Raw genomic sequence first — 27,385 nt, forward strand, 5'->3', positions numbered from 1 at the left:
CGGGCCTAGGAATTTGACCCCTCCGGTGTCCTTAGGTTGCAGACGCTCGCCAGCCAGCAGGCCGGGGTGTAGGGTGGAGGAGTTGGTTGTAAAATGGCGGCTGGAGGGGGAGGGCGAGTCCCCGGGCGGGGGAGGGGGAGGAGATGGCGAGTGCCGTCTCCCGCCGTGCAATCCCCACGGGAGGTTTCGGGATTGCGGCGGGGTGTGGAGGACAATTGGGTGGGGTGGTGTGAGAAATAGCACGGGTCACTCGGGAGAGGGCGGAATCTAGGAGCTGTAGCTCCGGCGCCTTTCAGGGAAATATGGCGGGTGGGGGCGGTGGCTTTTCCCCGGAGGCCCAGTGTGGGGCGGCGGCTGTGGAGCCTCACAAAGGAGAAGCCTCCGGAGCGGACGGCTTCTTTGGGCCGGTGGTGGAGAGTAGTCTTTGGTGAGGGTGGAGTGTTTGGAAATCACTGCAGACTATCCTTGGGTGGAGGCAAGCTGAGATGCTGCGATTGGATTTCTTCCCTTTGGCCGACACACCTTGGATTTGAGGGTTTGGGGAGGTTTTCGGCCTCACCTTCTTCCGGGGAGGTGCACAACCTCACTCATGCTCCGTTTGTTCTTACCCCGGATATCCCAAAGTTCCTGCGTTTGGCCCCCCAACCCCCAACCTTCACAAGCATGGAGTTCTGATGGATAAGAATACAGGAGGCCAAGGCTTGCCTTGACTCCTTAGTACTGATTGCCCTTTGCAGTGCCAGTGCCTCAGTTTACCCGTTTGTAAAATTGAAGACTTTACTATTCACACTTAGCATTATGAAACATAGACCTGTTGAGAAATAGTTAATTCAAATAACGTTTAGTAACACGTTTGGTTGACAACCTAAGTTTGGAATGCATGTTCTTGCTTGGCTTGGGGATCCTTACCTATTTTGAGCACTCAGTTGGGGCTTGGGGATTTTGAATTAGGAATGTAGAAGATTGTAGTTTTTTTTTCTTTTTCTTTCTGTTTTATGATTTCATTGTTCCATGAGTGAGGCTCGATCCCAGGGTTGCATGCAGGCAAGACAAGTGCTCAAATATTGTGCTACACCACAGCTCTGTTTTATCTATTTTAAGTGAATGGTTTTATGTACAAATTTCAGTAGTTACTCTTTGTTCATTTGACACCCCCCTCACCTCCCGGTGATGGAACGTAGGCCCTAGTATGTGCTAGATGAGTGCTCTCCTCTCAACTTAGCTACATCCTTAGCGCCTGCTAATTTGAATTCAGTCATTTTTGAGAATTTCATTGACATCTACTGTGCTTGTGTAGCCTAGGTACAAAATTCTAATTTTGTAACTAGATAACTGGAGTTAGGCAATAGGCCGTTAAGCTAGTCTTTAAAAATGAAAAGTCACACACATGGTTCCTGTGATTTAATTAATTGCTGTGTAGCTCTGGCTGTTCTGAAACATGCTATGTAGACCAGACTGGTCTTGAACTCCCAGAGATCCATCTCTCCTGACACCCTCCCCCTCCCAGGCTCCCCCCCTCCCCCCGAGATTAAAGGAATGAACACTAAGACTGGGTCCTGTGAGTTTAATGTTTAGGGAGTGGTAGGGTCGAATGAGACAAGTTTTGGAATTAAGTGTTCCTCATGTTTTTTCCAAGTTAAACCATTTGCTTCTCAAATGCTAGGTCAGGCCCTTTTTCCTTGAATGCCAGTTTCTCCTGTGGTGACTTTTGAACTAGTCATACGTCTTTGCCAAAGTCACCACTGTTCCAGCATTTGGAAAGTAGAACAGCAGGCTTCAAAACCTCCAATTTAGGAAAGATGATGAACTAAATTTTGTCTTGCAGATTTTTTTTTTTTTTTGGTTCTTTTTTTTCGGAGCTGGGGACCGAACCCAGGGCCGTGCGCTTCCTAGGCAAGCGCTCTACCACTGAGCTAAATCCCCAACCCCTGTCTTGCAGATTTAAGTTTGTACTGAACTAGGCTCCGGTTGGGAGCTGGAGGAGGTGGGACGGGGAATACTACTGCAGCTCCAGGTGAGCCTTATCTGTAGTGTGTTTTGAACCAGGAGAGTTGGCTGTAGTGGAGGTTTCACCTCTCACCTTCCAGAAGAGCCCCCCCCCCCCTTGTGTTCTTGGGAGGAAATGTGAAATTACATTCTGGTAATTTAGGCTTTATGTAAATATGATACCCCCAACCCCCCAAAAAAAGGAGGTATGGGGAAGCTTTTTGATTCGTTTCTAAGTCATTTTAAAAAGGGATTTGCAAATAAGATTGTATTTCCAAATAAATGACAAGTTAAACCATACTTGGGGTTTGAATGATGAAGATTTTTGACCAAAGCCTGGCCTTGTTGGCTATTGAGTGTCGTGTTGTAGAAAAGCCATGTGGTGACTGGCCCCTTTCAGACACTAGATGAGGGAAGGAAATAGGAAGCACTCCTGTGATTTGGTGTAAGAAAAGGGAATCAGTAGAAAGGGAGAAGGCATTCATAGGAAGTGATCACTCCTGCATTGACTGGTAACTCAGTTTTGTTAGTGTAACAATTTGATTATAGTCACTGATTGTAGTAGTGATCACTAAGTAAATGCCAAGGGCAGTGAAAGAATGCATTGGAAATCCTCTGAGTTTTGGGTACTGTGTAAATGGTGGCCTTTTAACTGCCTTCTTGCTGCCATCATGGCTTTCTCTTGTATTTTGCAAGCTGGGTGGAACCTGGTCCTGAAGTATCTTTTACTTCCCCATAAGGAATAGAAATCAATTTATATAGATTATTTAATGGTCTTAGAAAAGGCGGTGAGAAGCTGTTCCAAGAACAACCATTTAGGGGTTTATATAGGAAAAATTAAAGCTTGAGGCTAGGACTGTTCATTTTAATTGTTAGTATTCTCTCTCTCCCTCCCCCCTCCTCATTTAATTAATTTATTGAGACAGGTTTTCTCTGAAGAACCCCTGGCTGTCCCAGAACTCACCACTATAGACCAGGCTGGCCTAGAATTCATGAGACCCTCCTGCTTCTGCCTCATGATTGCTGGGGAGTACCGCAATATGTCTGGCCTAGTATAGTAATCTCTTAACGAGTCAGTAGTCTAAAAATTGTTTTTTTTTGGTTTTTTTTGTATATTTGTAGCCATATTAATCAAGTTATCATAGTCAAGTAAATTATAACTTTCATACATTTAAAACACATTAGTATAGAAAAGTTAAGGGAAGGGGTCATAGCTAGGAATTGAACTGAGGATCTTCTGCATCCTAGACAAGTTGTCTACCGTGGAACTCTATCCAGCTATATTTTCAGACTGAATTGCCTAGGTTGGCATTGAACTGGCCTTGAAATTACTGTCCTCCAGCTTCAGCCTCCCAAGCACCTGAGTTTGGCCTGTCCAAAAAAAGGAGTATTTTTTTCCCTATTTTCTGGGATCGGAGTGGTCAACATATGTAATATTTGGCTTGTGTGGTGGTTCTGCTTTTGTCTTTCCTAAGCTTCATGCTGCTTGGATTGGCTCAGTGGGACTTAGAATGGTGGCACATTCCTTTAAACTACACTTAGAAGACAAGGCAAGAGGATCTCAAGTTTCAGGATACCCTGAGTTATGAAAAAGACAAATGAGCCAGGTGAGATGGCACATACCTTCAGTCCCAGCACTCAGGAAGCAGTGTACTTTGCCTTGAGTTCAAGGCTAGCCAGACTTTCATAGACTCTTTATCTTAAAAAAAAAGAAAGAAAAGAAAAGAAAAAGAAGAATTGCCTTTATGGGGTGGGGCTTGTTGTTAAAGTCCCTCTCTCCCATCACTTGGGTCGTCACTCTGAATACTGAGATACCAGAAATGAATCTGTTCTGAGTCATTGGCTTGAGACCCGTTTTAAAATACCAAAGTCTCATTACTAAAACATACTGTGCTAGTTAGGGAAGAATGAGAACTCATTCATTCATTCATTCATTCATTCATTCAGAGACAGGGTCTCACTATGTTGACCTGGAACTTGGGAGGCCCTCTTTTTCTGTGCCTCCCAACTGCTGGGATTAAATGTGCTCACAGTTAATGTTAACCCCTGTCTTTGTTTGCAAGGGGTGCTTTTTACAAGGTTTGTGGTACATACTGTAACCCTGTGCTCAAAAGGACTAGACAAGAATCTGGGGTTTAAGGCTAACTGTATCTGCATGTAATGAGTTTGAGGTTACATGACACTGTCTCACCTCCTCACCTCCAAAGTAAAGGGACACAGTGCATTGGATTTTTGTATAGCATGTTCATATTCTTTTGTGTTATACAATTTGGGGACACTTCTCTAAGGATGCCCATTTTAAATTTCATTTGATGTATGAACGTTTTTTTGTTTGTTCATTTTTCTTTCTTTTTTTTTTGTTTGTTTTTTTTTTTTTTTGTTTTTTGTTTTTTTGAAACAGGGTCTCACTATGTAGTTCTGACTGTCCTGGAACTCAGTCTGTAGACCAGTCTGGCCTTGAGTTCAACTTACACAGATCCACTTGCCTCTGCATCCTGAGTGCTGGAATCAAAGATGTGCACCACTATGCCTGGCTGTACATGTTGTGTGTTGTGTGCTGTGGCATATGTGTGGAGGTCAGAGGACAACCGATGGAAAACTTTTTCTACCATGTAGGTCCTGGAGAGTGAACTCTGGTGGTCAGTCTTGACACAAGTGTCTTCACCTAGGCTGTCTTCCCAGGTTCTCTCTCTCTCTCCCTCTACCTCCATCTCCCCCCTTTCAGATTTATTTATGTATATGAGTACACTGTAGCTGTCTTCAGACACACCAGAAGAGGGCATCAGATCCCATTACAGATGGTTGTGAGCCACCATGTGGTTGCTGGGAATTGAACTCAGGACCTCTGGAAGAGCAGTCAGTGCTCTTAACCACTGAGTCATCTTTCCAACCCTACTTTATTAAGAATTGCTTTTATTTTCTGTGTGAGGGTTTTGCCTTCGAGTATGTCTTTGTACAACATGAATGAATGCCTGATGCCAGCGGAGTCAGAAAAGGATGTTGAATCCCCTGGAACTGGACTTATAAGTAGTTGTGAGCCCTGATCATGTGTGTGCTGGGAGTCAAACCTGGGTCTTCTGCAAGAAGAAATGCTCTTCTTAACCACTGAACCAACCTCTTCACCTTTCATTAGAAACGTTCCGAAGCAGGGCAGTAGGGTTTATTATGACTAATTTCAGTAGGTTGAGGCAGGAGGATGAAAATCTTCTTTATGTTAAAGTAGAAACAAGGCTTGAGTATCTTAACTAAGTGATTGAGTGCCTGCTGAACACAGGGAGGCACTGTTTGCTGCCTGGGGGAATAAAAGCATAAGCACACGCTTACAGACCTTCTGTAACAATACTGACAAACAGTGCCACTTCCCCTTTAACAGAAAGTTATTTTGGGGTAGTACATTGATAGAGTGCTGGTACAGATCTGTAGACCCAGCAGTCAGCATTTGGGAGGCCTTTAGACCAGTGTGTGCTCCTCAACTCCCACAAAAGACAGGTGTAATTGACTAAGGAGGTACAGAGTATGTGTGTAATATGCTTGTTTCTTTAATAGTTTTGGAAACTTTTTAAAGGTTTATTCCCTGTGAAAGTACACCGTGTGCATACCTGATGCCCTTGAAGGTCAGTCAGAAGAGGTTGCCACATCCCCTGAAACTGGAGTTAGAGGTGGTTATTAGCTACTACGTGGATGCTGGAAGCTCTGGGCTTCTGCAAGAACAGCAAGCACTTTTAATCTCTGAGCTGTCTCTCCAACCCCTTAGTTTTTCTGTTTGTTTGTTTTGTTTTGTTTTTGATAATGGGTCTTGCCTTGAATTGGTGAATCTTTTTTTTTTTCTTTTTTCTTTTTTTTTTTCCAGAGCTGGGGACCGAACCCAGGGCCTTGCGCTTCCTAGGCAAGCGCTCTACCACTGAGCTAAATCCCCAACCCCAGTTTTTGTATTTCTTAAAAGCCCTAGTTGAGGCTGGGCATGGTGGCACATGTCTTTAATCCCAGTACTTTTGAAGTTAGTTAAGTCAGCCTGATCCATAGTAAGTTCTAGGCCAATCAGAGTTTACATAGGCCTATGGCCTCCTTGGTGTACTCCCAGTGCACATCTAATTCACCATTTAAAATCTTAAAAACAGGGTTGGGGATTTAGCTCAGTGGTAGAGCGCTTGCCTAGGAAGCACAAGGCCCTGGGTTCGGTCCCCAGCTCCGAAAAAAAAAAAAAGAACCAAAAAAAAAAATCTTAAAAACTAAACAAAGAAGTACTTTTGATAATATCAGTGTTTCTGGGCTGTGGCTAATGTCACACATTAATAGAGCATTTCTAAAATACCCCCCTACCCTTTCATTTATAGAAATGTCTTTAAATAACATTTTCGGAGGGGTGTTGGTGGGCATGTAATTAGTATTTCAGATAGTCCAGATGGTTGTAAAGTAGAATCTATCAGCAGGTAGTGAGTAGCAGCACCACACTGTGACTAGTTTGCTACAGTTAAGTCCTGTTATATCCAAATTAGCAGTGGAGTTGCCCTTATAACCTTTATAGATTGATCTCATTCTGTAGCTAACCAGGCCTATTGGAACTGTTCCAGGGGCAAGTTATGAGGGGGTCTTCAAAATTTATTATGAAATTCAGAAGTTGGCATGAATGTGCCATTTGATATTACCAGTTTTCGTGCACGTGTTTTAAGTTTTGGAGACACTGACTGCTCTTCCAGAGGTCCTAAGTTCAGTTCCCAGCAACCATATGGTAGCTCACAATCATCTGTAATGGGATCTGATGCCCTCTTCTGGTATACTCCTATAAATAAAATAAACCTTTTTTAAAAAAACCTTTAAAAAATAAAAAAAGTTTTGGAGATAGAACTCAAGTCCTCACGTTTGTATTGCAAGTATTTGATGGACTAAACTGACTTCCCAGTCCCTATTTTTATGTCTTTTATTTTTGGTGATGACAGGGTCTCTCTGTATCCTTGACTGGCCTGCAACTTGCTTTTTGGTCCTGGGTGGCTTCAAACTTGTGAGTTATTCTGTTACTTCTGCTCAAGCAGTGGAAAATGGCACATGTTCACCATACCCAGCTAATTTCTTTTTAAGACAGGGTCTTACTGTGTACTCCTGGCTGGCCTTCAGTTCACAGATCCATCTGTCTCTGCTGTGTGCCACTATGCCTGGCCTAATTTTTATTTTGAGACATGGGTCTTGTTTCCAGGCATATGCTACCATAGCCAGGTTAGTTTTCTCACTTAAAACTTCCTAAGCTTTGTTCTTCCACCACAGATAGTGTATATCCATGTCCTGAGAATTTTGGCTTTCTTCCAATCTTGCATTTGGTAGAAAATAAGATAGATGAAAGGAAAACTGAAGCTCCGTAAGTTGTCTGTGTCTTAAGTGGAGATGGGAAAAGTTAGGGATGTGATAGCTGCTGATGAACAACTAGCTGGCATGCCTAGCTCTTTTACAGTGTTAGAGCCAAATATGCTGTTTTATTTTGTCTGCTTTGAGCTGGTTCTAAGTAATACTTAAGAGACTTAGAATTGGCAACTGTACCTAAGGTCAGAACTTTGCCTATAAACATTTATGGACTTTCTTGTACTTTATAACTATGCTGTCAAAAACACCAGATTTTGGGCCTGGAGAGATAGCTTAGCTGTTAAGAGCACTGGCTGCTCTTCTAGAAGATTTGGGTTCAATTCTCAGCAACCACCTGGCAGCTCATATCTGTCTATAACTCCAGTTCCAAGTCTCTGACCCCTCACGCAAACATACATGCAGGCAAAATACAAATGAACATGGAATATAAATAAGTTAACAAACCATCAGATTTTATGTAGAAAACATAATTACCATGATATTCCTTATCCTTTTTTCCTCTTTCTCCCACTCTTCCTCTCTTCTGTATTGAGGAGTGAACCCAGGACCTTCACATGTGCTAGGCAGATACTCTGGCTCAGCCATTAAAGGCTAGGCTGACAACCAATCATCAACATGTTTCCTGGTTTATGACCTTGAAATTTAATCTCTTAAAATTAATTTTTGTGGAGATGGGCATGTGCATCAGAGTGTGGTGGTCAGAGGACTCCTCTTTTACCATATTGGTTCTAGAGCTCCTATCTCTTACCATGACCTTTTTTTTTCCTTCTGAATCCCAGGATGACATTGAATTCAGATATCCTCCCAATCACCATGCCTGACTGGAATCACTACTTTGAATATGTATAAAGAGTCAATCTGAAGTTTAGTGCATTCTTTACAGACTCACACCCAGGAGGCAGACACAGACTTCTGGTTTGAGGTCAGCTTGGTTTACGTAGTGAATTGGAGGCCAGCCAGAATTACACAGAGACCTTGTCCTAAGTTATTGACAGTGGTCTCTGTTCTGTGCAGGGTAATGGAATGGCAGGGTAGTGTGTTCCCTGTTGGTTCTAGTTGGTATTGATATAAGATGCCACTCTACTAACAAAACCTTGATAGTGTTTGCCCAGTTGATTCCCTGCACCACATAAAATGGGCATGGTAGCACATACCTGTAATCCCAGCATTCAGAGGCAGGAGGACAATAACTACTACGTAGTAAGTAAAAGGCAGGCTAGCCTGGGCTGCATGAGACTGACTCAAAAAACAACCGACCCACCACCACCACCACCAAACACAAAAAGAACCCCCAAACAAAAAGACAGTCATTTTCAGCCAGTCCTGTTGCATTACACTTGTAATTCTAGCATTTGTGATGTTTAGGTTGGAGGATTCTGAACTGAAGGTCAGCCTGGGCTACATAAGTCAGATTATGTCATAAAACCCTGTCTTAAAAGACAACCGTTGACTATCATAATACATCTTTAAAATAACTTCATTCTGTTTAAGTACCATTCTTTTTTTAAAAATTTATTTATTTTTATATGAGTACACTATAGCCATCCACAGACACACCAGAAGAGGGCGTTGGATTCCATTACAGATGGTTGTGAGCCACCATGTGGTTGCTGGGAATTGAACTCAGGACCTCTGGAAGAGCAGCCAGTGCTCTTAACCACTGAGCCATCTCTCCAGCCCTTAAGTACCTTTTTTTTTTTTAATTTTTTATTTTTTTTCAAAGATTTATTTATTTATACAAGTACACTGTAGCTGTCTTCAGACTCACCAGAAGAGGACATCAGAACCCATTTCAGATGGTTGTGAGCCACCATGTGGTTGCTGGGAATTGAACTCAGGACCTCTGGAAGAGCAGTCAGTGCTCTTAACCGCTGAGCTATCTCTCTAAGTACCATTCTTAAATGCTATTCTGTCTTGCCTCAACATGGTTCGGCTGATGCTACATGCCTTTAATCAAAACATTTTGTAACTAGAGATTGGGGGAATCTCTAGGTTGGAGGGCAGCCTCGTTTAAATAAACAGCAAGTTCTAGACCTGCTGGGGCTGCATAGTGAGACCTGATTTCAAGAAAAAAGAAATGACCTGCAAAGCAGGCACCACTTATTTTCCAGATAAATATTAAATGAGACTGGGCTGGAGACATTGCTCAGCAGTTAAAAATGTTCGTTGCTCTTGCAGAGGGTCTAGGCTTGGTTTCATGAAGCAACTCACAGCTGCCTGTTTACTCCAGTTGTAGGAGTCTGTTTTTTTCTCTTCTGGTCTCCACAGACACCTGCATGCATTGGGTGTACATATATACACTCGGGAACATATACAGTAAATAAAGTATTTTTAAAAATACACTTAAAATCTAAAAAAAAAAAGATTTAAGTGAGGACAAAAAGGTAACATTATTAGTCAAGTGTGTTTTAATCTATAAAAGTGTAACTTCCACTTCCTAGAAGTGTAACTTCACACTTGATGTTTGTGCAGTAAACATCATTGTAAACATCAGTCCTCCCTTCTCTCTGTTCAAGACAAGGTCTCACAGAATGCACTCAGGCTACCCTTGAACTTGCTTCCTTAACCTAGATGGCCTTGAACTTCTGGTCCTCTCATTGAAGCTCTATTCTTAGTTTTTAATTTTATAATGTGGAAATTGCTTTGGGGGCCTAGGGAGATAGCTCAGTCTGTCAAGTGCATGTCACAGACACTGAGTTGAAGCCCCAGCATCAAGTTAAAAACTCTTGTTGCTTGCCATTCCAGCATGTTTGTAATCCTCTCTTGGGAGGGAGGGAGGCGGTACAGATGAATCCCTGGGACTTCCTAACCAGTTGTCATAGCCTAATTGTTGAACTACAGGACTTGGTGAGAGAAGTTGTTTTTAAAAACCTAGATAGAGCTGGGTGGCAGTGCATGCCTCTGGTAGACAGGTAGTCAGACCTCTGGTTCAAGGATAATGTGGTATACAGAGTAAGTTCCAGGATAGCCAGGGCTACACAGAAAAACTCTGTCTAGAAAGGCAAAAAAAAAAAAAATTTAAAAACATTTTCCTTGGGGTTGGGGATTTAGCTCAGTGGTAGAGCGCTTGCTAAGGCCCTGGGTTCGGTCCCCAGCTCCAAAAAAAAAAAGAAAAAAGAAGAAAAAACCATTTTCCTTACACTTTTTTTGTGAATATGTGTATGATGCATACTCTTACAATAATGATGGTGAAGTGAGAGGACAGCTGGTGGAAGTTTGTTCTTTCCTTCTTCCATGTGGGTTGTAGAAATTGAACTAAAGTCACAGAGCCCCTTTGAGCCCCTTCTGTGTATTAAAATGAGATCTTACTGTGTTACTTAGGGTTGAATGGGGGGACACTCAAGTTGTCTTCCCTCAGCCTCTCCAGTAGCTAGAACTTTAGGGGTGCAGATGTGTGCTACACTGTGCCTGGATGAAGTTTTTGCTTTGGGTATCTACTTAAATCTATTTTAGCTACAGAGTTTGGGGGGGGGGGCACAGTTCCTACTGTGTAGCCCAGGATGATTTTTTTTTTTGACCCATAATCCTGATACCTCTGCCTCATTTGTGCTGATTATGAGCATGCGCAGAAGTTGGCTGAGCTAAACCTTTATAAAAGCTAACTCAGGAGGTGGAGGCAAAGGGTCAGGAATCAGTGTCATCCTTGGCTGCATAGAAAATTCTAGGCTATCCAGCACCCTGACTCAAAAAATAAACAAATGGGCTGGAGAGGTGGCTCTGCAGTATAAAGAGCACTTAATGCTTTTATGGAGGACCCAGGATTGATACCCAGCACTTTTACAACCATCTATAACTTCAGTTCCAGGGGATCCTGTGCCCTCTTTGGAACTTGTCCTTGGCTTCCAGGCATTCGTGTAATCCTAGTACTTTGTAGGTGCAAGAGGCCAGCTTCTACTATATAGCAGAATTCAGGGCTAACCCAAGTTATCCAACATCTCAAACAACAGACACAATACAGGGCTCAATAGATGGAGCCCTCTAGGAGCTTAATTGATTCTCATAGCTTGTAGTGTGTGTGTACTTTCCCATGTATGTATGTATGTATGTATGTATGTATGTATGTATGTATACCACTTGTGCCTGGTATTCTTGGAGGTCAGAAGATTGTTAGGACCCCTTGAAGTTAGGGAATGTCTGAGCTGTCATGTGGGTGCTGGGAATTGAACCTGAGTCCTTTGCAATTTGCGAGAACAATTGCTCATAATTTCAGCATTACTTCTCAGCCCTTTGCAATAGATAACTTTGGCATGCAGTTTTGAAATGTGAACAGATGAACAGAGGTTAACTGATAACTATACCCTCTCACTGTAGTGCCTCCTTTTTTTTTTCCCCTGAGGCAGGGTTTCTCTGTGTGGCCCTGGCTGTTTTGGAACTCTGTAGACTAGGCTGACTTCAAATTCACAGAGATCCACATGCCTCCGCCACCCCCCACCCCCACTCCTTCCCCCTTGAGATTAAAGTCTTCATTTACCTTCATTTCAGAATTACAAATTACATAAATACTATCTTCCAGTTTTCTTCCCTTCACTTTTTTTTTAATTTATATGAGTACACTGTAGCTCAGAAGAGGGCATCAGACCTCATTACAGATGGTTGTGAGCCACCGTGTGGGTGGTGGGAATTGAACTCAGGACCTCAGGAAAGAGTAGGCAGTGCTCTTAACCACTGAGCCATCTCTCCAGCCTCCTCTTTTTGTCATCTTAAGACCTAGAAGAATAATTATGTACTGGTCATTAGGTAGTGCTTAGCTATCTTACTTTTGTGTATGTCTTAGTATATAGATGAGGAGATATTTGGCAGCTGAGAGTAGTTGCCAACAAGTCAAGATTAGCAAATGAGAAAGTTTACTAAAACAGGTGCTATGTGCACACAATGTTTTCATAACAGAACTCAGTAATTTCTACTTTTCTGTGTACACATTAAAAAATTTCAAAATTTTGACTAGATTGTCAGAAGAATTTAAACTTTACTTACACATATGCACTGTGTGTGCCCATAAGGCCAGAAGAGGGTGATGTTGGATCTCCTGAAGCTGAAATTACTGGCACTTGTAAACTGTTTGATGCGGGTGCTGGGAACAACTCTGTAAGAGCAGGGAGTGCTTCTTAGACAGACCTGTCTCCGGTCTCACTAAGAATAAGAATAGTATTTAAGAATACTTTGTTGTGGGCTGGAGAGATGGCTCAGCGGTTAAGAGCACCGACTGCTCTTCCAGAGGTCCTGAGTTCAATTCCCAGCAACCACATGGTGGCTCACAACCATCTGTAAATAGATCCGATGCCCTCTTCTGGTGTATCTGAAGACAGCTACAGTATACTTATATATAGTAAATGAATAAATAATCTAAATAAAAAAGTTTAAAAAAAATAAAACTGTCCCTCAAAAAATAAAACAAAATCAACAATTTAAAAAAAAAAGAACACTTTGTTGTTTTACCCTAAAGAAAAACCTTGGGGTCAAGACCCATTGTTTCTCAGATACTTGATTAAGTTAGCATCACTTATTAAACTCTGGGATTTGGTCTGCATCTAAATTTATCATTTTATTTTTGGATATGCTGTTGATTGTACCAGCTGACTTTTTACCGTTTTGGTGCCTGTAGGCTAGTGATCTTCCTTTTGAGACAACGCCTCCTGGAGCACAGTCTGGACTTCAGTCCAGATATTGCTAATATCGGAGGGATTTTAGCCGTGCACCACCACACAGACTGCTTTAGCCTCTGGAACTTTCTTCAGAACTAGCTATTTGTTTTTATTTTGTATACTTTGCAGACCTTATAGTAATAATTTTCACTGTAGGTGGTTGATGCCCATCATTCTTTCTGTGTCTGCCTCTACATTTCTGTTGATAGTTACTAAATTCCTTCCTACCCTCCTAAACAGTTTGAGTGGGTTTTTTTTTTTTTTGTTTGTTTGTTTGAGGCAGGGTCTTGTTCTATAGCCTTGGCTAAGATCTACCTACTTCTGTATACCTACTGCTGGGATTAAAGGCATGTGCTACCATGCCCAGCCCCCAACCTTGTTTTTGTTTTTAACTATTTTTATTTTATTTTATTTATTTATTTATTTTTTTGGTCTTTTTTTTCCGGAGCTGGGAACCGAACCCAGGGCCTTGCGCTTGCTAGGCAAGCGCTCTACCACTGAGCTAAATCCCCAACCCCACTATTTTTATTTTTTGAGACAAGGTTTCTATGTAATCTTGGCTCACCTGGAACCAGGCTGTCCTTGAACTTAGAGATCAACCTGTCTCTGCTTCCCTAGTGCTGGTATTTACCACCACCACCCAGCTGTTTTCAGTTTTTGTTTTTCCAGACATGGTTTATATGTGCAACAGTCTTGTCTGTCCTGGAACTCATTCTGTTAGATCAGGCTGGCCTAGAATGTTTTTCAGTTTTTAAAAAACCCATTCTTCTACTTTTTTTGAAATGGCATCCATTTTATAGTCTTGGCTGTTTTGGAATTTATGGAGTAGCCCAGACTACTCACGTCAGTCTTTCTGCCTTAGTCTTCTAATGTTGGAGTTATAGTCATGGGTTTATCATGTACTTTTCAGCCAATGGGTTTTTTTTCTTTACAAATACTTTCATCTAATACAGCATAGGAGCAATACAATTTTCTAATTAAATGATTTTTGTGTGTTTGTACTTGCGTGGCTACTATTGTGCACTAGAGACAGAGGACACCTCACAGGAGTCAGTTCACTATCATGTGTGCCTTGCCAAAGCAGTTTCTTTAAAAAAAAGGGGGGGGGGTTGGGGATTTAGCTCAGTGGTAGAGCGCTTGCCTAGTAAGCACAAGGCCCTGGGTTCGGTCCCCAGCTCCGATTAAAAAAAAAAAAAAGAAAAAAAAGTATTTATTTGTATGACCAAGGGGCTCAGATGGGTATTGGATTCTCTGGAGCTGTGGTTACAGGTAGTCATGAGCTGCCCAATGTTGGTATTGAGAATAGAACTTTCTTCCAGCCTCTTTTTTTTTTTTTTTTTTTTTTTTTTTTTCTGGTTTTGCGTTTTTATTGGGGTTTATTATGGGCAGGAGGAACTGCCACCATTAAGTATGCCCCTCCCACCAAGCAGGTCCGTTCTAATCCTCCTCCTGTGCCTCTTGTGACTTTTTCTTTTTCTTTGTGCTGCTCTTTGTGCAGCTTGCAGCAGCCTCAGGCTCCTCAGAAAATTTCCTTTTCTTCTTAGGGGCAGCCTCTTTTTTTTTTAAAGATAGGATTTCATGTAGCTCAAGCTGACATCAAACTTCTCTGTGGCTGGAGGTGACATTGAACTGATGCACCTGCACCTTCAGTCTCAAATGCTGGGCTTACAGTACAGCACGTGTCAGCTGTCACGTAGTGTAGTTAGGAAGGAAAATGTAGCAGAAAACAGGAGTGGTGGGGCTAGAGTTGTAGCCCAGGTGGTGGAGCGCTTGCCTGGTATGCATGAAACTGTTCAATCTCTGGGACTGCATAAGCCCAGCAGAGAGCTATGTGCATTCAAGAGGATCAGTCAGTGGTCATCCATCATAGTGCAAAATGAGTTTGAGGCCAGTCTGGGAACCATGAGACCTTGTCTCAACAAAAGAAAACCACAGGAGCTGAAAGGAAGAGAATGAGGATGTTAAGTCAGAAGCTCTTCTCTGTATATCATCAAAAGTACTGATGCAGGACTTGTGCACTGGACCTCACCATAGCCTGGGTTAGAAAACTGGAACCAGAGTATACAAAGAGCGTTGTTATACCTAACTTCTAAGGGTTGCTTTTAGCAGGCATATTACCAACGCTTAGAACACTTGCTGTGGTGCACCCGTGGAGTCTCCTTTCACTTTGGCCCGAGTTTACCAGTCAGTTGATTATTATGTTCCTGCCTTTATATTTTTGAAGACTGTTTCATGTTGGCCTTCAACTTGACTGTGTGACTAGCATCTTCCACATCCCATATATATATATATATACACACATACATACATACATACATATACACACACACACCTGGTCTTTTTTGTTTGTTTTATTTTATTTTATTTTATTTTATTTTATTTTTTTTCCCGGAGCTGGGGACCGAACCCAGGGCCTTGCGCTTGCTAGGTAAGCGCTCTACCACTGAGCTAAATCCCCAACCCCTTGTTTGTTTTATTTTTAAAAATTGATTTATATTTTTGTGTGTAACTGCTAGACGTTATATATTTGCACCACATATGTTCCAGTACCATGGAGGTCACCATTGGATCCCCTGGTGAGACTGTAGGAAAGTTTCACTGGCAGCTTTCCTGGTTCTGGGATTTCAGGGATATACTGCAGTGCCTGGCTTCTGTAATGCTCATACGAGATTTGGAAGAAAGGATACTTACTCATGAGTGCAGCTTTTTTTTAAATTTTTTTTTTTATTTTTGAGAAAGGTCTCACCATGTAGCTTTTGTAGCTCTAGCTGTCCAGAATTCACTATGTAGACTAGTCTAGGATGGCCTTTAGCTCAGAGATTGCCTACTTCTGTCCTCTGAGTGCTGGGATCAAAGTTGTGTGTGCATGCGCACACGCACGTGCAAACACCCCATGCATGATGACAGGGCAGATATTGAACCCACTTATACAGCAAAATTGTTTATGATAAAACTGGAAAATTGTCACCAGGTAGTGGGGCACATGCCTTTAATTGCACCATTGGGAGAAAAAAGCAGATCTGAGTTTGAGGACAGCCAGGGGTACATAGACAAACCCTGTCTCGAGGAAAACCAATAAAATTGTCAAGTCTGGCAGAAATTTAATGTTTAAAAAGCAGTTATAAGTGAGTTTAACCCTCTGAAGATGCCATTGTAACTAACACTTTAGAGTGTAGTCCTATCAGTAATCAAATGTTCTGAAGGTATATTGAGTATCTCTGAGACAGGTCTTTCTATAGTCCTGGCTGTCTTGTAACCCATTATGTAAACCAAGCTAGCCTTGAGCTCAAAAGATCTGCCTGCCTCTGCCTTCGCAGTGTTGGCATTTATGATGTATGCCTTTACTCCCAGCTCATTCTATATAATTGTTAATTCATATCTGCTCTCGGAATTGTCCAAATTTGGTTGGGGAAATGAGTCCATGGGTTAATAGTGCTTGTTTCATAAGCAGTGAGGGCCTGTGTTCAAATCTCCATCACTACATGGCACTTTGGATGTGGCCAAGCACTTTGGTTCTGGAGCAGTGGCTTTCAACCTTCTTAGTGCTGCTATGCTAGCCTTTAATACAGTTCCTTAGGTTGTGATGACTCCCGACTAGAGATTATTTTCCTTGCTACTTCATTAACTAGTTTTGCTAGTGATGAATTGTATAAATATCTGTTTTCCAGTGGTCTTAGGCAACCCCCATGAAAGGGTTGTGTGACATACCACACCCCTTCCCCAAAGGAGTCTCTGGATCCACAGGTGAGAACTGCTGGTCTAGAGGATGCTGGGGTGTGTTGACTTAAGAGTTAAAAGCCCCCCACCCCACCTCCCAACCAACCCCCAGCCTAATTCTTAACTTCAGTGAGAGACCCAACTAAAGAGAACAAGACAGAGATAGAGCAGGGCATCTGGCATCTTCCTTGGCCTCATGTGAACGTTCACTTATACCACATACATTTACACAGTTTTAAAGTGCTCAGATGGTGACTCATCCTTAGAATCTTAGCACTTGAGAGGCCAAGGCAGGAGGATGGCTGTGAATTTGAGGCAGCCTGAGCTTGCATAGAGTTTTAAGCCACCTGGGTAACAGCAGTGTGAGAATCTATTTTTTTTTTTTTTTTAAAAAATCCAGGTTTTTTGAGGGAGTTTTCATATATCGTGGGTTGGCCTCTCACTTGATGTAGGGGATGATAACCTTGAACTTCTGATCTTTGTGCCAGCATTTGAAGTGGTGGGTGTGGCTCAGGTTGCATCTTTTTTCTTTAAGATTTATTCATTTTATGTATGTGAGTACACTGTTGATGTCCTCAGACACCCCAGAAGAGGGCATTAGATCCCATTACAGATGACTGTGAGCCACTGGGTGGTTGCTGTGAACTGAACTCAGGACCCGGAAGAGCAGACAGTGCTCCTTCCTAACCATCTCTCCAGTGCTCAGGTTGCATTTCTTGTAAACATTTATTACTATTTTTTTTAAAGATTTATTTATTTATTATATATAAGTACACTGTAGCTGTCTTCAGCCGCACCAGAAGAGGGCATCAGATCTCATTACGGATGGTTGTGAGCCACCATGTGATTGCTGGGATTTGAACTCAGGATCTCTGGAAGAGCAGTCAGTGCTCTTAACCGCTGAGCCATCTCTCTAGCCCCATTTATTACTATTTTATGTAGGTTTTTACCTGCATGTGTATCTGTGTACCACATCTGTGCCTGCTGTGAGCGTACTGGGAATTGAACACTGGTCCTCTGGAAGAATAGCCAGTGCTTTTAATTTCTGAACCACCTCTCCAGACCTTGGATTTCTTTTCTATGTTTTATGGTGTATACTTTTTTTTTTAAGATTTATTTATTTAATGTATGTGAGTACACTGTTGCTGTCTTCAAACACACCAGAAGAGGACACCAGATCCCATTTCAGATGGTTGTGAGCCACCATGTGGTTGCTGGGAATTGAACTCAGCACTGACTGGAAGAGCCATCTCTCCAGCCCTTATAGGGCTCCATATAGGAGGTACTGGAGGCATCAAGTAGAAAAAGGTTGCCTTATCTCTGTTCCTAGATAACAGCAACAGCATGATCTCTTCTTCACTTGGAAGACTGGCTTGTTTAAAATTCAAGCTGGCTGTGGTGGTGCATACTTACCTCTTCCAAGCATTTGGGAGGTGGAGAGAGGAAGGAGGAGGAGTTGGAAACCTACCTAGAGGAACATAAGACCTTATTGCAAACAACAGCATAAAACGACATAAAGCCTAATATTGTTACTAAATTATTGATGAGTTTACTATATTTAGTAAAAGTTCTAATTTTGCCTACATGATCATTATTGGTTTCTTGCAGTTTGTGTAAATATTGTGGAATTATTTGAAAGCAGCCCAACAATAGAGGAAGAAAGAACTAGCACAACCTGAGTAGGGTGTGGTCTGGTCGAGTTTTGTCTTGGTTGTGGTTTGCAAGCTGGTCTGGGACAATCCCTCTCTCTCATCATCATCAAGGGGCTCAGACTGGTTTATACAAAGTGATTATTGCCTGTGTTTTAGGGTGTTCTCATTTGGTTTGGGGGCTTGAAGGGGTGTTCCCTGGTTTCCAAGGTGATTGCAGATTAAAGACAGTTACTTAGTCCTTGCCTTCTTCCAAGTGAAGGAGACATACTGATTGGCAAATTCAGGCTTTTATCCTGGTTTTAGTTTTTTTGTATATGCCTGCAAGCATGAGTAGGTGCGGATGTGTGCACACGTGTGCATGGAGATGTCAGAAGACAACTCTGTGGAGTCCGTTCTCTGCTTCTACCACCTTTGCCATGACTTCTAGGGATCAGGTTGCCACACATTTGTGGCAAGTGCTTTTACCCAATGAACTGTTTTGCCAATGCTCATCCCAATTGTAGTTACTATCTAATAGGTTCAAGTGAGTACCTGAGCTTTTTTTTTTTTTTTTTTTTGAAAAGCGTCTAAGTCCCTGTTTCAAGTAGATATGTTATTGTTTACCATTAATCATAGAAAGTATTTAAAAAAAAAACAACCAGTCAAAATTCTACTTAAAGTCATATCAATGTTCTGTCTCTACTTTGGATTTTTGTTTTGTTTTGGTGTGCTCTGTTTTTGTTTTTGAGACAGGTCTTCCCTGCATAGCCCTCCCTGGATGTCCTGGAATTTACTGTATAGACCAGGCTATCCTTGAACTCAGAGATCTGCCTGAGTGTTGGGATTAAAGACTATACCACCATCCATGCCTAGTGCCTAGTTTGTCTTTATCCTTTTTTTTTTTTAAGTGTCTTTGCCTTTTTAATGATACCTAATTTGATAGCCTTTTAAACTGTGGTTTAATTGGCTCTTAAATTTTTTTTTTTTTTGGTTCTTTTTTTTTTTTTTTTTTCGGAGCTGGGGACCGAACCCAGGGCCTTGCGCTTCCTAGGTAAGCGCTCTACCACTGAGCTAAATCCCCAGCCCCTTAAATTTTTTTTTAAAGGACACATATATTAGTGTGGATGTATGCATATTCACTGGTGTACTGTGTACAGAGGTCAGAAGACAGCCTGTTCTCTCTCTACTCTGACTTTATAGCTTGAACACAGGTTGCTAGGCTTGGCAGCAAGCGCATTAGCCTGCTAAACCATCTAGAGTAAATGCTGCACTTTTTTGTTTACATTTTCTTGATAATTTCTAGCAAAGAACTGCTATTTTGATGGTGATTTTTATTTTCTGTCACTATCATACATACATTCTTTTGTAACCTTGTTTGGCTTGCACTTAAGGTTTGTGTCTTGGCTTTATTGTTCTGACTTTAACCAGATACCCTTGGCTTCAGTTTCCTGTCATCCTGAGTGCTCTGGCCTTAGGAATATTGCTGACAAGCCAGCATGACCTTCAGTTTTATTAGGAACTATTGAATTAGACCCTGGGGTAACTTGCCAGTTTCATAATAGATACTTGTATCATTTAGGTATTTCACATATCCTTTGTAAGGTTAATCCTGCTAGGTCTAGTTGATATAGAATTAAGTTTACTGTATGCCAGGGGCCATGAGATGGATCTCTCTACAAAATTTAAGAACTCTCTACAGAAATTTTTACCTGGTCATAGTGGTTACATTCCTTTAATCTCATCAGAGGCAGAAGGGCATATTTCTATGAATTCTAGGACAGCCAGGACTGGGACTACCAGACCCTGTCACAAAAGAGAGTGAGTGAGAGTGTGTGTGTGTGTGTGTGTGTGTGTGTGTGTGTGTGTGTGTGTGTGTGTGTTATATCAATGTTTGATTGCCTGGTGCCCTTGAAAGCCAGAAGGGGTTGCCAGATATCCTGGGTTGGAGTTAAGAGCAGTTGTAATCCTTGACATGGGTGCTAGGAATTGAACTTTAGGTCCTCTGCAAGAGCAGTAAGTATTTTTAATGCTGAACCATTTCTTTAGTCCTCAAATTTCTTTCTTAAGCTTGGGATCTCAAATCAGGATCTTTAGAGAAATAAAGTGTGTTATGTGTATAGATATGTGTTCCTGAGTGCAGATATCAGGGAGAAGGGTAAGACATTGGATCTCCTTAGAGCTGGAGTAGGAAGGAGGTTGTAGGTGGTTATAATTTGTCTGGCATAAGTGCTAGAAAAGGTTCTGTTCTTTACGAGGACTGTATACATACATTCTTAGCTGCTTAGCCATCTCTCTTGCCTCTCACTCCAAGGTTTCAAGGTTCATGTCATACCAATTTCAACCTTAGTTTCTTAACATTAAATTTTCTGTTATTTTAGGGGTTTTTGTTTTGTCTTGTTTTTGTTGTTGCTGTTTGTTTTTTAAAGACTGGCTCTCATTTGCCCAGGTTATCTTTAAAGGAGGATGACCTTGAACTCCTGATTTCTCGTGTCTGCTTTAAATGCTGGTGTTACAAAATTGTGCCAATATGCCCAAGATTCACATCTTGAATTAATTAATAGAAATGGTCTCAACTGGATGGTATTGATAGACACTTTGGGGAGGCAGAAGAGTCCTGAATTCAAGGACAGCTATACAGAGAAATCCTGTCTCAAAAGCAACAACAAAAACCCCAAAATAAAACAATAAAAATGATCTCACTGTGTAACCCTGGCTGGCCTGGAATTCACTAATCTAGACTATTACCACACAGTGAATGAAAATGACCCAGAACACAACAGATCTAGTGTGTTTGATTTAACATAGTCTATGATGTCTTGATATTATGTTTCAGAATTTTTATGCAATAGTGATTTTCAGCAAGCCACTCATTGTCCTCTAGCTATTCAAAGTCTAAGAGGACTAGATGGATGGCTCAGTGGTCAAGAGAGCTGCTCTTCCGGAGGAGTTGTGTTTGTTTTCTAGCAACTCACAGCTAGGTTCAGGGGATCTGATGCTCTGCCTTTTAGCCTCCAGCACTAAGTATTCATGTAATGCATAGACATATGCAGCCCAAACACCTATTCCCCCACCCCCACCCCACAAAAAGGAAAGAAAGCTAGCTAATTGTCAGGTGCAAGTGGGGTATGCCTTTAATCTCAACATGCAGATGTAGGAAGATTTGTGGAAATTTGGTGCCAGCCTGAGCTATATAACAGGAACCCTGCTTTACTCCCCAGCCTCTTAAAAAATAATTTCAGGGGTTGGGGATTTAGCTCAGTGGTAGAGCGCTTGCCTAGGAAGCGCAAGGCCCTGGGTTCGGTCCCCAGCTCCGGAAAAATAAGAACCAAAAAAAAAAAAATAATTTCAGAAAATGTGTTCAGGCTGTACAGTATGGCTCAGGTAACAATCTTTGTCATGAAGGTTTCTTGTTTTTGTTTTTTTTTTTTTTTTGATCCCCAGAACCCACATGGTGGAGGGAGAAGAGACTCAAAAGTCTGTTACCCCAAGTAGTGATTCAGTCAGTAGTTGCAGTTCTTCTCCCTCCTCCCCTTCCGCGGAGCTGGGGACCAAACCCAGGGCCTTACCACTGATCTAAATCCCCAACCTGAGTTGCCGAAATTTTGATCACATCTGCTACAGAGATTTCATGAAATGTTAGACATGTTGATTGAAGAACTTTATGCTAATAGGTTAGTGGGAGTCCTTGAATGGCCAGGTTGGTCCAGAGTTGGATCAGGCAGCTTTTGTGCATAGCTTTGAAGAACACTGTTAGGGTTATGCTTCCATTGATGGTATTAAGAGAATAAGGGGACTGGAGAGATGGCTCAGCGGTTAAGAGCACTGACTGCTCTTCCAGAGGTCCTCAGTTCAATTCCCAGCAACCACATGGTGGCTCACAGCTGTCTGTAATAGGATCTGGTGCCCTCTTCTGGTGTGTCTGAAGACAGCTGCAGTGTAATTATATAATAAATAAATAAATAAATACATACATCTTTTTAAAATAATAGAGAATAAAGATGAATTACATGAAGGACTTCATAGGCCCTCCTTGTAGACATTCAGAGGAGATTAGACCTTGGAGGATTCATGCTGATGCTTGCTGTCTCTGAGTCTGTTGCATAAAGGAATAGAAAATTTTAAAGATGAAGGGCCTGAGTTTATTGGAATTTTAAAAATAAATGTTTAATACTGGTCATTTAAGAATTTATTAAAAATTAGGTGGCCCTGCCAAATATCTGAAGACAGTTCATCCCTCCAAAACAACTAAGAAGCAACTAGAAAGAAGATGGAGCAGAAGTTTAACATCATCATCCCTTATGGAAATGCAGACCAAAACCACAGTGGGGAGCTGAGAGCATAGCTTAATGGTTGAGTGCTTATCTAGCATGTAACTGGCCTGGGTTCAATCATTTCAGCAATCATACGTAAAGAGGTAGATTTTGAAACATAAAACTCAGATTGCTAATTTGGAAAACACTCTAATTTTTATGAGACGACTTCTAACTAGCACTCCTAGTGCAGGGGTTACAATTGCAGCATGAACTATTGCATTTGGCTTAATATAGCCTAATTTACTGTGTGATAACTCTTGGCTAATGTATACTTAACTCTCAGAGTATTACTCTATGCCTCTGCTTGTTAAAGTGTAGGTTCTTGCTTCTTTTTTTTTTTTTTTTTTCTTGGTTCTTTTTTTCGGAGCTGGGGACCGAACCCAGGGCCTTGTGCTTCCTAGGTAAGCGCTCTACCACTGAGCTAAATCCCCAGCCCCGGTTCTTGCTTCTTAACACCAGGGACTCTGAATCAGTAAATCTAAAGGTCTAGTTGGTAATAGACCTTTGTTAAACCACCTTTCCCCTTTATCTTTATCGTAGGTACTCAGTATTTATTACATTTTCAGTTTTTCCATTGTTATTCACAAACCATTAATATTTATTTATTTATTTATTTATTTATTACTCTATTTGGACTATCTCAAGACTATCGGGTTCCTTTTCTTTGCTTGCCATCTAGTGGTAACAAATAAATAGTCACCAAAATTTCTACCCACAGAGGAATTCAGAGTGGATCGTCTTACCCCTTTTCCCCCAATATAGGCTGTCCTCAAACTTAGAGAAATCCTGTTTCAGCACTTGGTACTAAGAAATAAGGCAAGAGCTACTGACATCTAACTCATTGATGGCTTAGTCTTCTAAGATTGTAGGCATGCATGTATGCTGTCCCCCCACCCCCATGCTTGACTTGACTCACTTAATGATTATAAAGTTTTAATTGGAAAGGATGTATGCTCCAGATTAAGCCTGGGGCTTTTATGTTCTAGCTGGGCCAGCTCTTCCTATGTAGCTTTGGCTGGTCCCATACTTTTGTAGCTCATAGTGGATTTTGAACTTAAGGCAGTCTTCCTGCATCAGCCTCCTACTTCTAGATTTCCAGCCCCCCTAATTATCTCTTGTTTTCTATTAGCTTTGCAGGGGGAAAAAGATAACCATGAAAGGGATGGGTCAACAAAACTTGTTAAATCTATAGTCTCCTTTTACCATTTCCTGCATAGAAATGGTGGAATCAATGAAGAAAGTAGCAGGAATGGACGTGGAGCTGACAGTTGAAGAACGAAACCTTTTATCTGTTGCATATAAAAATGTGATTGGAGCCAGAAGAGCATCCTGGAGAATAATCAGCAGCATTGAACAGAAGGAAGAAAACAAGGGAGGAGAGGACAAATTAAAGATGATTCGGGAGTACCGGCAAATGGTGAGTTCTTAACCATTTTGATGTGATACTGTTTTGTTTTGTTTTTGTTTTTTGAATATGCGTGAGCATTTGTCTTTACCTATCTTTGTATCTATCATGTGTGTACCTGGTGCCCTTGAAGGCCAGAAGGAGGTTAGAGGTGGTTTGTTGTAAGCTGCCAAGTGGGTGCTGACAGTTGAACTTAAGTTCTCTGGAAGAGCAGACAGTGCTCCAACAGGGTCTCTCTTTGTATCCCTGGCAGGCCTGGAACTCATGGTGTTGGCCAGGCTGGGATTAAAGGCATTGTACCACCACACCCAGCTTTTGATAGCATGTTTTTTTAAAGGAAGAATGATTGTTTCTCCTTTAAGGTGACATTGAGTTAATTTGCAGTTTTAGTGCCATTAGTTTCTGTATCTCTGTTAAAACTGATTAATTTATATAAAGAACACGTTTATTTTGCTCACAGTTAGAGTTTCTGTCCTGGATTGAAGTAGATCTTGAATCACTGTTTGTGCATTTTGGATGGCAGTGACAGCGTACATGTCTAAGAGCAAAACTACTTTTATCTTGAGCTAGGAAGCATAGAAGACATTTATCCAAGCCAAAGCAGTGACCAGAAATAGTAGCATTTGTGACAGAAGTAACAGGGTGGTTTTTACCTGAATGTCCTAAATTGTTGCCTTTTATGTTTATATTTAATAACCTGGTAGAGAAAGGGGACCTGTTTGTTTGAGTATCTGGCTAAATCTCAGGCCTGTAGCTTTAAGTAATTTTAGGTCACTGCGTAATATAAGCTACATAAGTATATATGTAAATGTATTTTGTTAGCGTTTCATTTAATCTTGATTAGAAATTACACCTAGAGAGTATTTTGGGATAAAAGCAAAGAGCTGATTTAGAAGTTGCACAGGGGGAGATTTCTCATAGGGAGGTGCAGTACTCAGGATTAGGCTTGGGGTGCACACTATGCCACTGAGCTGTGTTCAGCGTAGGTATTACATTTTGAACAAAACACACATACAGAATAAATGGAGTGGTTGCTTTTTCTATGGCTATTGTAAAGCACTTCATTGACTGCTTGTAGTGACTGACTACATAGGACAACTTCAGTTTTTTGTGTTCACATATTTATTTGTGAACAAATAGTTCATTTATTTGTGTATGTGCATGGGTGGTTGCCATGGTGCATGTGGAGATGAAGTCAACTGTGGGAGTTGGTCCTTTTTTTTTTTTTTTGGTTCTTTTTTTTGGAGCTGGGGACCGAACCCAGGGCCTTGCGCTTCCTAGGCAAGCGCTCTACCACTGAGCTAAATCCCCAACCCCCTAGAATAAATAAATCTTTAAAAAAATTTTTTGGCCTACAGATTTTTTTTTTCTGTTGTAACCGGTTCTTGATCTCTACAGTAGAGTGAGTGATTGTAGGAACATATTGGTACTGAAGACAAAGTGGATTTGAATTTTGACTTTTGTCTTGGAATTGCTTTGGTTCAAATCCTGTAACATTCTCCTTACATATTTGTTGTGGTGCTGGGAATTAGTCCATTCACTCTCCTGTTTTTTTGAAGTTCTTATAAGTTGATGGCCTTTGGGCAAATGTTCTATCTTTAAATGAACACACACACCACACACACGATTTATTAGAGTGACTTACAGACTGTGGCCCAAGTAGTCCAATGATAGCTGTGTCCTGACAGAATGGCCAAGGATCTAGTAGTTGTCTTGAGACTAGGTGTTGGAGCAGTTCAGTCTAGAGCTGGAGTCTCTGGGAGGTGTAGAGAAAGCTGCCAGTTTTCAGTTGGACATCGGAGCTTCAGAGGATAGGTTCTAATACCAGGAAGGGATGGTTCAGGATAGATGACAGAGTGGGTGCAGAGAAAGCACCATTCTCCTTCATCCTTGTCATTTTAAAGCTGCCACCAGAAACTGTGGCCCAGGTTTAGGTGGGTCTTCTAACTTCTCGTGATTTGGGATGGGTTTCCCATCTCAAGTTGGCTGTTTTAGTTACTTCCAAGTATATAGTCAAGCAGACAAACCAAGAGTAACCATCACAGTTGGTACCTTATAATGGGAATTAATTCATGTAAGTGCCTCACACTCTTGAGTCCAGGTGATGCTTTAGGTGAACTGTGGGGGTTGTGTGAGCTTTAAGGAAGAAGAGGGTTTCCATACTTGTAACAGTTTTCTGTCAACTTAAGGTTAAGGAGTAAGAATTTGGAGATATAACATGATTTAAGACTAGGTTCTTCTCGGGGCTGGAGAGATGGCTCAGTGGTTAAGAGCACCGACTGCTCTTCCTGAGGTCCTGAGTTCAATTCCCAGCAACCACATGGTGGCTCACAACCATCTGTAAGGGGATCTGATGCCCTCTGGTGTGTCTGAAGACAGCTACAGTGTACTCATATATGTAATAAATAAATAGAATATTTTAAAAAAAAAAGACTAGGTTCTTCTAAAGATTAGACTCAGGTGGAATATAATTGCCTAAGTTAATCTGGTGTTTTCCCTCCCTAGGTTGAAACTGAGCTCAAGTTAATCTGTTGTGACATTCTGGATGTACTGGACAAGCACCTCATTCCAGCAGCTAACACTGGCGAGTCCAAGGTTTTCTATTATAAAATGTAGGTCCTATACTAGAAGGGAAAATGTAAGATGTAAAGTTGTAAAGATGTAGATTTTCAACTTTTATTTAAAAATAGTTGAGAATTTGGAGGGTTAGTTATCAGAACGTAAAAGTTTTAATTAGTTGAAAACACAATGCTAATGAATTGTTATATTTGAGATTGTCTGACTGTTGTGCAAAGTATCTGTACAAAATACCTAGCTTTTTATTATTGATCCACCCTCCCTTACCCCCACCATCCCTGACTGGCCTGGAGCTCAACTAATGACAGACCATGCTAGCCTAGAATTTAGAGATCTGTTTGCCTGTTTCCTGGGTGGGATTGAGGTGTGTACCACCATGCCTAGTTTATTTTGAGAAAAGGTTAGTGTGGCCCAGATTGTCCTGAACTGTGTAGATTGGGTTCATCTCAGGTTTGGAGTGATCTGGTCAACTTCCTAAGTGCTAGGATTGTATGTTACCACACCCTGCCTGGGCTTTTGATTTCCTGGTCTTTTTAGCTAAAGTTTCCCAGTTCACAGTATAATCTTAACTTTCTGTAGAGAAGTAAGGCTGAGAATTACTCAGGGATAGTGGGGGCTCAGCGTGCTCGGGGCTCCTGGGCTCCTGCACTGAAGCGATGGCAGCAAATGTGTTGTGTGATGAGTGAATATACGCCTTTCTTCAGAGACACTTCTGTGAATCTTTTTTTCTTCAGTTATTTCTGAGATAGTTTGCCAATAATT

General features: G+C 41.4%; 1 protein-coding gene and 1 long non-coding RNA gene across 3 annotated transcripts in view; one reads left to right on the forward strand and one right to left on the reverse strand.

The window, feature by feature from the left end:
• Ywhae (tyrosine 3-monooxygenase/tryptophan 5-monooxygenase activation protein, epsilon) overlaps nt 1-27,385 on the forward strand; it is a 37,692-nt gene that overhangs the window by 345 nt on the left and 9,962 nt on the right. For both annotated transcript variants that reach the window (NM_031603.2, XM_087571256.1), the window contains exons 2-3: nt 23,859-24,058; nt 26,552-26,658. In NM_031603.2, the coding sequence (NP_113791.2) occupies nt 23,859-24,058; nt 26,552-26,658 (307 nt within the window). The remainder of the gene's footprint in view (nt 1-23,858; nt 24,059-26,551; nt 26,659-27,385) is intronic.
• LOC148002968 (uncharacterized) lies at nt 10,808-12,913 on the reverse strand. The gene is made up of 2 exons (XR_015631811.1): nt 12,595-12,913; nt 10,808-11,917 (listed from the first exon to the last, which is right to left on the reverse strand). It is a non-coding gene; the product is annotated as an uncharacterized LOC148002968 (long non-coding RNA).

This window comes from Rattus norvegicus, chromosome 10, assembly GCF_021556685.1.
Source record: "Rattus norvegicus strain SHRSP/BbbUtx chromosome 10, alternate assembly SHRSP_T2T, whole genome shotgun sequence".
Classification (NCBI taxonomy): domain Eukaryota; kingdom Metazoa; phylum Chordata; class Mammalia; order Rodentia; family Muridae; genus Rattus; species Rattus norvegicus.